Source organism: Lipotes vexillifer, unplaced genomic scaffold (assembly GCF_000442215.2).
Source record: "Lipotes vexillifer unplaced genomic scaffold, Lipotes_vexillifer_v1.1 scaffold343, whole genome shotgun sequence".
In the NCBI taxonomy this organism is placed as follows: Eukaryota; Metazoa; Chordata; class Mammalia; order Artiodactyla; family Lipotidae; genus Lipotes; species Lipotes vexillifer.
Window position 1 is genome coordinate 1,183,724 of NW_006777506.1, and position 11,150 is coordinate 1,194,873.

Genomic DNA, 11,150 nt, shown 5'->3' on the forward strand with positions numbered 1-11,150 from the left:
TCAGGCTTCCAAAGTTCACCTCTTGTCAACAGATCATTTGGAACAGGCTGTAAACACTTGGAAAATTCCTTTTGATCCCAGTCTAAAAGAGGTTACTGTGTCTCTGAGTGGCCCTTCTCCAGTGATTGAAATTCGCAATCCTTTAGGTGAGATATATGGGACATTCATATAATAAAATAGAAAAACCATGAAAGGTAAAAGATTTTTTGTACACTTACTTGTTCAAATTAATGCTAACTTTATGAATAAATTCAATAAATTCAAAAGTGACTAGGGAAGATGTTTAAAAATTAAAACTGAATGTTTTTAGTCATAAGTATTGTTGACTTAACATGAGATTCAAAAAACTAAAACTCCTAATAATTTAAACAGACCACATGTACTAACTTAACTGTAGGTAAAGTATCCAAAAGAAAAAAATGTTTTAATTGAACCTGAAATCATATTTTCCTCATCTTTATGTGGGGAAATACTTCACAATAGCTTATTCTGTAAAATTCAGTATTTTATGTTATTTTTAAGTGAATCACATGAAAAAACTCCTCTTAAAACCACTGATTACTTTTTTTACTGTATCATTTTCTTGATAAATTTTAATTTTATAGGAGACGATCATTAAAAAACATTCATGTTCTCATTAGAATTATGTTTTAATTTACTTTGCTTCCTCAATAATTGTGTAGTATAACCCTAAGTTTTGGCTTGATTCCATTGCCAGTTGAATATTACAATAAGACTTAATGTTGAATAGTAATCTAATAAAAACAGAAACTTCATTTTTCTTAATATTTGCATTTAGAAAAATTTTTTAAACCTATTGATGTTTGCAAAATATTTTTATTCCCATTGTAGCTTTAGTATGTGCTACATTTTTTTGACCTATTTGTGAATATTTATAAATGGGGTGGGAGTAACTACCTTTCTTACTTATTTGAGTCTTAGAAAATAACTAATACCTTAAAGAAAATAGCGTATGAAATTGTCCTCAAAGGCTTCATCCACACTAACAATCAAATTGAAATTTACAAGCAAGCAAAATCTGTTTTTCAAGACTTCTACAGGTTTGGTCTTAAAAATGGATTTGTCTTTAGAAATGGATTTGTCTTTTTAGGTAGCATTCTTCTAATACCATCCATGCTACCCATCCAGGAAAGATTTGTGTTTTTTCATTATCTGGATGCTTAAAACTACCTGTAACCATTGCCTTAAGTTTCTGCTACTTTAAAAAGTCATTGATATTGATATTTTAAAAGTCATTTACAGTGATTGTAAAGCTTTTGATGCAAACATAGAATTCTTATAATTAATTTGTTTATATAACTGCAGAAGTGGTCCATAGGAGAGCCAAGAGTGAAGTGAATAAGTAAACTATGGCTTAATTCCAAATTTGCTTTTCTTCCTAAGTTCCACCTATCATGCTACTCATTACACTGCCTCCTTTAACTCTTCCTATGACAAGTAAAAGCCTTCAAGCTGTGCTTCGTGGAAAACTGAAGTTCTACACTTTATGCAAAGATATGCCCAGGGCTCTTATGTTAGTAATATCTTGAGTGATCTTCCAAAAGACATTTATTCTGTTTTACTGTTTTTGCCATCTATTAAGTGTAAATGTCTCTGGGGACAGCACATAACTTCTTGGTAGCCATAATAGTTAACTAGGCTGGCTTTGGAAATATGATTACAGCCTGTCATTTGTTACTCTCTTTGTAAGATCAACTCAGCATAGCAAATAGGAATGTTACTTCAATTCCAGTATCCAGAAATGCTAAAAGTTGAGTATATTTTGTTTTGAGCTAGAGGCACAAATGTCCATCAGGTAATTTGTACTGGAAATGTATACAGCTAATATACATAGCTGAAAGAAAGATTATGCTTGTTACCATTATGTCTATCTTTCAGGGAAGCTGATAAAAAAGGGATTTGGCCTGAATGAGCTATTAAATATTCATAACTCTGCCAAGGTGGTGAATGTTAAAGAGCCAGAGGCTGGAATATGGACAGTGAAGGTATTTTATAGTCTATTTGTTATTTTATTTTGGTGTTGGCATGTTTTATAGAGTGTATACAATAGTTTATTTATATCTTCTCTAGCAATCATAGAGAACGCTTTTACTAAAAAGCAATATACACGGTGCGTTTGTAGGAGGTGTCTTGATCACATGAATTGATAGTGTTAAGTTTTGATGACCACGAAAAGGCATCAATACCACTATAAATAGACTTAAAATTCTTGGATAGTTTTCCTATCATCACATCTGCAGATTGATTGTGTTAGCCACTGTCTGCTTCCGAAACAATCAGAGATGGAGCCAGTAGAGAATGATGGTTGGGGCATAGGCCCCAGTATGGAACTGCCCTGGGTTTGAATCTCAACACCACCACTTAAAAGCTGCATTACATCAGAACTATAACTTCTCTGTGCCTTGCTTTCCACCTCTGTAATGTAGGATGGCAATAATAGTCCTTTCCTTCATAGAATTGTGCTGAGAATTAAATTAAGATGGTACAAATGAAGGACTTTGCATAGTTCCTGCTACAAAATAAGCTCTCAAGCACTGCTGGTTATTGGTATTTGGTGGATGTACATTCATTGTGTACTTTAACACAGAATGGTATTTGTATCCTAGAATTAAATTAAGTAGTATATATTCACTCTAAGAAAGCACTGTATTTTGGCAGTATGGAGGAAAGAACATACCCTCAAAATTCAGGATGCCATAAATCTGAGGTCTAGTTCTGTTGCACATTATATGTGGGACCCACTCTAGTACATGGTCTGAGTGGCTTGCCCATATTTCTCGAAATTTTCAGTGTGCTCTGGCCTATTTCCAACTCAGGTACCCATGTTTCTGTGTCTGAGAGGCTTTTTTTTTTTAACCTGAACAGGAGAAGGCTGTTCTTCCGGAGGATGAAGCCCCTCAAAAGCAGCTTTCAGCCCCTGCAGGAATAAGCTTCAGTTGAGAGCAGGCTTAAAAGCACGCCCTTAAAAGCACACCCTTTCAGCCCCTGCAGAAATAAGCTCCAGTGAGAGCAGGCTTAAAAGCACACTTTATGGGCTGCATTCTTTTTCCTGTGTTACCTGCTCTTTGCTTATTAGCATCCGTCATACCTCCCAAATGAACAACTTACTCTAGAATCCTTCCGGGACAATTCAAATGAAGATACCCCTTACATCATTTACTCTTTCATTGTCTCAGCTTCCCTACATAAAAAAATGGGATCAATGGGCTCGTAGTTCAAATTATTTAGCTTCTGTGAAAGTATGCGGAGATGTTACACTGTAGAGATTTGAGGTGTCATTTTTGCATGCCAGTTTTTTTTTTTAAGGAATACTTATATTAACGTTACCGATTTAAAGAATGAAAGTTTTCATTGTAACTCCCTTTAAATCCTAGAATATCAATTTTTTATTCTCAGAACTCTCAGCCTTATAAGGAAAATAGAAAGTGTAATATGGATTTTTAAACATGGATAATATGGGATAAGGGTGTAAGTAAAAAGGCAATGTGAAATAAAATTAGTAATTTTTTATTGAATAGATCAGAAATGGTCCCATCTGCCTGTTTTATTCACCCAGTTCCTTGCACATAGTGGTTGCTCAATATTTATTGAGTGCATTAGATTGTCAACAATGAAGTGTTTTGCTGTTATATTTTAAATAAATGTGGCCAAATTTGATGTTATGGTTATTTTGACCAACTTGCCCAAAATATGACTAGATTGAGTCTGACTTTCTGTGACCACAGTAAGGAGTATAAGAAGTTCTGAGTCTCTTTATCCCTCAAACACTTTAATTTAAGCATGACCTAAGCCAGCAGTGTCCTGAGCTAGCAAGTTCACTAAGATAATTCATTCTTGCTCTCTGAATAGTGACATTAAGTTGTTTATCATTGATTTTGAAATATGTACAAGTGATGACACTCTTCCGTATTATTAGCAACTTATTGTGAAGTATTTGAATCCATTTTGCAGGTGATTTGGATTGCTAGCAGTGGTATTTCCTCTAGTAAAACTCTTGCCTAGAAGAGGGATATTTTATATGTCTGATGTTTTCCCTTGTGCCTAACACACCGATTCATTCAGTCATCCATTCAGTAAACATTTACTGAGCATCTGCTTTTGGCCATGTTCCATGATACTTAATGGGCACTGAGTACATCTTAATTGATAATTAGAACAGAGAAGGACTGAGGATTAGTCTGTGAGTGAGGAGAGAGAGGATAAGATGGTGGGAACACTGTAGACAAGCTTCTAAGCTCGGTCTCCTGTAATTAAGAAAACAATAAAAAGACACAGTATCTATTATCATATTACCTTAAGTTTATATTCTAGTCATCACCAAAAAGCTTCTGGTCCTGATGTTACACAATTTCTAGAGTACAATTCGTGGTAACTAAACAAAGGATAAGCATTACAATGCAAGTAAAGATAATAAACTTATTTTGCTCCTAAACGAAATGCCAAAATAATGTATTGGGTTGGTGCAAAGGAAATTGAGCTGACTCTACTGACATAAATATGGCTGTTGACTTTGGATCTCCCTTTTGAATGGCTAATGAATGATAACGTTTTACACGTGTGCTTTTTCAAGTGGAGAAATGTCTGAGATAAGATAGCACATCCCTGGTGCCATCTCCTGTGCACTCTGCTATCTGGCAAGTGTCTGCTCTATCAATGGAATTAATAATGGCTTTTTGAATGTTTCACATAACAGTTTTAATCTCAAGTATGGAGCACAGCCTGTCTCTTAATTGACCTTAGCCTGGTATTCAAGGACCACCTAATTGAGCCCCAACCAATCTTTCTGGTTATCTTCTATCACGTGCCTTTCCACTCTAATATACGTTTGCAGTGTCTCTCACCCTCTCTCTTACCACATTCTCATGGTCTGTGCTCTGTCTCAAGCTGTTGCTTCTTTCTAGAATGCTCTTCTTACTTTATGTCTGATTGCTAACTACCCACTAATACTCAGCTCAAATGGCAACACTTTCATCAAGATTTTTCTGACTTTTTTCATCCAGAACATTCTCTTTTCCCTCTGGCTTTCTATTGCAATTTTTCTGCACCTCCCTTTTGCATTATTTTTCCCCTTTATATCATATTTATTTCTGTACAGATTTTGTCCTCCAATTTTGCTATAGACCAGACTGTGTCACCAATATATGCCATAGTGCCTGGGAAAGAACTGTATAAATAGTCATGAATAAAAATTAATACACGTATTCTGATGATACCCAGGGAAGCAGGCAGAAGCATTGGTTTAGTTTACCCACAGTTGATATACTGACACAGAACAGTTTATTATGTCCATGATTTGAAATGCTATGAGAGTGGCGATTTCTTTTCTTTTGTGGTTCTCCTCTGAAACCCTGGTAATTTCTTTTCTGTGATTTAGTAGGACATTTTTACTAAACATAGACAATGAGTCAACTCATCAGTACAGTTCATATAAATGACTTGGATGTTTTAGGTTGCCTGTGATGCAGGGGAAAACATGCCAAAAAGAAATTGCTGAAATGAACTGCAAGTATTATTAAAAACAAAGAGAAGGTTGTTTTATACCCCTAAATTTTCATTTGTAGGGAAGCTACAAATCCTGAATCTAATTTCTGAGAAAAAATATAAATTTTCCATTTGGACAGCTGTATCTGTATATAGAGTATTTGAACATAACCATGGAAACTCTCAGGCCAAACTGTGTGCTCTGCTCTTTAAGGGAAACTTCCTGCAAAGACATTAAATAACTGTCAGCACCCATTAGGTTTAGGTGGTACAGACTTTCTATTAGTCTAGGATTATCAATGTGATCATGTAATTTAGCACATGCCCTGGGGTGTTTCCATTAAGTAAATTTGGATAAACTGTCCTTATATAATCTCCTAAGGAGAGAAGGGAATGTACCCAACCACATGATTATATTGAGATTCTGAGACTAGAAGAAATACTCTGTTTGTAGATAGTTACTTTGGTTGCCAGAGCCTACTAATGCATTTTCTATAGGATAAGGATATTTTAGAAATCATACTCAAGTGACACAAACTTGCTAAGGAATCATAATTAAATAAGCCTCAAGTCTACAAAGGACTGCACAAGTAGAATATTATGCTGGCCTCCAATTATTCTCACCTGGTGCCTCTTTTGAATAAGCCTTCAGACTACACCAGGTGGGTTATTTAAATGGATTAGATATGGCATTAATTCAATGTTTAGGAATGCTGTATAGTAGATTTTTTTCCTGGAATATTTCCCAGTTATTTTGGTCTGCCAATATCAGATTGTCAACCAAATGGAATGTTTCCTTTAAAGACATATCTGTACTCTTGTGTTTTTGTATAAATGTGTAGAGGTGTGTGTGTGTGAACATATACAGAATTTACTCTTTGTTTGGGGTACATTTCTCTCCTTGTATCACATTTCTTTAAACATAAAATACCTAATAAAATGATAGTATTTAAATCTAGCTGGCTTTATTATATCTTTATGGCTGGCATAATGCCTAGCCCACAGTAGATTCTCAATAAATATTTGATTAAAACCATAATATTCTTTAATTTGTAAAGAACAGTATGTCATATAAGAGTAAAAACTTTAAAAAGAGATGGATGTCTATTTTAATTCAAGATACACTAATTAGTATCTTTTTGACCTTGAAGAAATTACCTAAACCCCTCCAAGTCTGAGAAAAATGGGGGAAAATAATACCTTAATATTGTCATGATTAATTTAGATGTTGGTAAAATGTTTAAATGGTTTCTGACACATGAATGGTAAAATTAGTTAAATCCATTATTCTTATTCTCCTGAATGTGTGTAAATTGTATCTATATTTTTTATCAATTGAGATACACATAAAGGTTTTATTTTTTACTTGGCTTATTTATTATTTTATAAAACATTGAAACTCCTTAGGAGAGAGAAGTTAAAGCCAGCTCTATCAATCACACTTTAATTCAGTTTATAACAGGGCACACCTCACACTTAGTACCAGGAGGAATTCTCCCGGCTTAATAAAAGAAAGTTCATTCCTCACTAATGTCACATGTCCTGTGAGGGCTGACAGGTGTTCTGCTTCATTCACATGGTCACTCAGGAACCCAAGCTGATGGAGGCACCGTCATATTTTGAACACGTGGCTTCTCTTAGTGGGGAAAAGACTAGACAATGTGCATTGAATAGAAAAAAGGAAGGGATTGTGTCACTTCTCTGATGAGAATTTTTTGTGAGTGATAGACACGCTTTACTTCCTTTATAACCCATTGGCCAGAACTATTGTCATGGCCTAGTGGTCTGCTGGAGCTGGCTCATAAATGGCTTGTGTAAAGTCAGTTATGCACTTTCTCTTCCCAGCTCTGTGTTCAGTGACATCCTGTTGAGAGCTTGAAGTCAGCCACTGTGGTAGTATTTACATCACAGAAATTGGCAAATACCCCAAATTAGGGCTTTCTCTTTTCAGAGAGAATTTTACCAACACTCCACTAACTTGACCCCTCCTAAATGAGAGTGTATTTAGAAGTTTAGAATGGCAAATGAATAGTTGTTTTTTATGCCATAGCGTCCAAATCAACTCAGAGATTATGTTATCCTAAAATGCTGTGCATAGACCTAGAAAGAGTATTGAGCTTGGAGTAATTGCCATTTAACTTCCTGTCTAAACCTAAGCAAGTAATCATTTCTTTGAGCCCCAGTTTCTTTATGGTGCTATAAAATCATTTTTGGATGTAACAGGATTTTGTGAGATAATGTGTGAACACACTTAGCATAATGTGTCTAGAAAAATTCAATGAATTCTTGATGACTCTGGCATTAGTTGGTCCTGGGGGAATCTAAGGAAAAGTGCCAACATTAAGCATTTGGATGACGTAGTATCATTTATTAAACGCACATGTATTAAGTGCCTATTGAGTAAGATTTTATAGGTGATATATATGATATAATTATTGACTTCAGGGGCTTTCAATATTTAATAAGCCTTTATCCTTAAACTAAAAGTAGATCCATCTGCAATAGAACTGACCAGGAAGGTATCAGAGGAGCAACTAATTTTCCCTGGAGCTCTCCATGGTCCTTGTTTCATGATATTTCAGCCTGCCCTGCTTTTTCATTCCTCATAGACTCACTCCAATTCAGAAGCCTACACTCTGGTCCACTCTGCTCCTTCTTTCTTCTTACTGCTTTGCGGATCATGGCTACCTATTTACAATTATAGAATGCCAGTAGGTATCTAGTCTAACCTCATCTTTGCCTCAGGTCTGCTCATACTACAGCAGCCTCTGTATTCCTGATTCAGATCCTTCTGCAACTTGATCAACATGACATTCTGACTCGGGATAGTAGTGTAGCTCATTATGAACCTTTATAAATTGTATGAATAAATATACTCTTTAAAATACAACTCTCAGAATTTCAAGCCAATACAAACCCAGTTCAGTGTCTAGTGCCTAGAAAATTTCCTGTTATGTTTGGAACCATTATGTTCCAGGCATAACATTTCCCTCTTCTTAACTACAGAAAGCATGAGGTGAGGATGGCTCTGTGCCAGAGTGATGCTTCTAGATATTCTGTGGTGGAGAGATGCTTTTTGGAGCCAAATTCTAATTTTATTATAACCCACAGTTTAAATCTACATGATATAAAGAGCAAATAGAAAAACATTAAATCAGTAATTTTTGTCTTACTAATTTAATTATGTATATAGAAAATGGTGCTAAGATGGCTAAATAATTCAGAAGGGAAGAGAGGAATAAGAAATACACAGCTGGACTTGCCCTCTGTTTAACTTCATTATGGAATTAGCTGAATTTTCTTCACCCCTCCAAGACCTTCTTATCATTTATTTCTCCTCCAACACCACTCTGTCCATAACATGTGAGAATCCAGAGCCTTCTCCCAATGCTTCTGGAGTTTCCTGAAGACTTACTTTCTTTTGGTCTCCTTGCCTCCTGATTGTGTGTTGATTCTAATCTTCTGTACTTCAATGGAGGGTAAAGCTCAGACTTTCAAAAATTTCATAGGAAATCCACTAACAAGAATCTTTTGTGAGTTTAGTAGATTTGCCTATAGATTTGGGGACATATCTTGAAGTGAGTTGTGTACTTTTGCTCTCTCCTTGCCCCCCATCCTTCTTTCTCCCCATTTTGTTTCTGCTTCTCTCCTGTGGATAGACTCAGAAATTCCATATTACTCTTCTATTATATAGAGCAGTTGGGTATATTTCAGCTTTTAGCCCGAAACCAGCATAATCCAGTTCACTGAGATGATCATGAGAAATGCATGGGGTAGCAGTAGAGGTCAGTTTCTGGAGCCTCACTGAGTTTACATCCCAGGTCTGCTACCCACTGTTTATCTGTGACTTTGAGCAAGTTACTTTACCCTTCTGATCTGTGAAGTGAAGATAATTATAGTATTATCTCACAGAGACTTTTGTGAGGATTAAACGTGATAATTTACATAAAAGATTTGCCTGCTGTACAGAATGCAATTTGTATATGTTGGTAATTTTCTCCTTTTTCCATTTACTGGTTTGTTTAACCATTATTATACATAAAATCTTTTTGTTCCTATGTCAGTAATACTTGAAAAAAGGGAACTCAGCTAAGAAACAGACTGAAATAATAGCTTACTTTAAGAAAACAGATTAAAATAATAAATTATTGGCACTTTCTCATGGTATATTGTGTTCCTAAAATAATGTCCAAGTATTGTTGTAATTCTTTTAAGAGAATGATTTGAGAATGATAAATGCAGGCATGAGTATTAGAGGTAATTTTAAAATAAGTTAGCTTAAAATTTTTCTTTGCATTTTATTTTTAAACTATAATTTTGGTTTATTTGTGATGTCCCTTGCTTCCATTACTCTGATTAACCCAGAGTTGGATGTCATTGTGCATAAAAACTGATTCGCTTGGAAATATCTTTTACTTACAAACCCTTTTAAATTCTATGCAGGCATTCCTACTGTTTACAGTATAATATATAAATAAATTAAGATTTTCTTAACTAATTACGCTTCCTAATCTTAGCATTTCTCAGAGAATAGTAAAACTATGTCCTTATCTCCACCTACTTTTTTGCTATGCTATTTGGATCAAAATTAGTTTATTTTCCAATAATTTTATAGAGATTGTAAAGGACTCCCTTTTCATCAACTCAGCTTTATTTTTAATGTATTATTTAGCAACAGGACAGCATATTTTCCAACACTTAGGTAATTTTTAAGTTTCTCACTTAGCTATTAAGCAATATTTTTTTTTTTTTTTGCGGTACGCGGGCCTCTCACTGTTGTGGCCTCTCCCGTTGCCAGAGCACAGGGTCCGGATGCGCAGGCTCAGCGGCCATGGCTTACGGGCCTAGCCGCTCCGCGGCGTGTGGGATCTTCCCGGACCAGGGCACGAACCTGCGTCCCCTGCATCGGCAGGCGTACTCCCAACCACTGCGCCACCAGGGAAGCCCCTAAGCAACATTTTTAAAATGGACTCGTTATCAGTTGATTAGTGCACAGACACTTGGTAGATGATTAGCACTTAACAACAGTCATTAGGCAGATTGCGTGTTATATGTACCCTTGGTAGCCTCAAGAGCTGTTTTATCATAGGGACTTTCTGAGCAACAAGACAACTAACAGCAATAGATGATGTCAGTGAAAAAATCTAAATCAACTCATAATATTGACCATTTCATTTCTCTTTTACAAGAAACCGGTAGACAATAGTGTCTTCACTATAGCTCTACATTATCTAAAGCAGTTGAAATTAGACTTAGCAAGGTTTTGTATAGCCTTGTAGGAAATCCTCGACTTAAAATTGGTTTATAATTATAGTTCTTTTTTTCTTGTCTGTTATGTGAAATTCAGAACACATTTTCCTTTAGAAATAATGCAATAAGTGGTGGTACTGAGACTCCTACACTTACACTTAGAATCCTTTGTTACCCCTATGAAAATGAGCGAGTAATAAGCAGCATCGTTTATACTAAGAATACAACAATGTTTTCATGAAGATGTGTTTTTTTTCTTTTTTCTCACCTTCATTTTCCTTTCCTCTGAGTTCCTGCAAGTTCTGCTCAATGAGGAATATGATTGGTAGCAACAGGGACATATCTCCTCACCCTTTCTGTCCTCATTGCCAAATAATGAGTCACAGTGATGTAGGGAA

The 11,150-nt window shown here is 35.5% G+C and overlaps 1 protein-coding gene across 1 annotated transcript in view; it reads left to right on the forward strand.

The window, feature by feature from the left end:
• The window catches only part of HMCN1 (hemicentin 1), a 543,624-nt gene that overhangs the window by 187,185 nt on the left and 345,289 nt on the right, over window positions 1-11,150 (forward strand). Inside the window, 2 exon segments of the mRNA XM_007451144.1 lie at window positions 1-146; window positions 1,900-2,006. The exon segment at window positions 1-146 is cut by the window's left edge and continues 11 nt beyond it. Coding sequence (XP_007451206.1) covers window positions 1-146; window positions 1,900-2,006 — 253 coding nt within the window.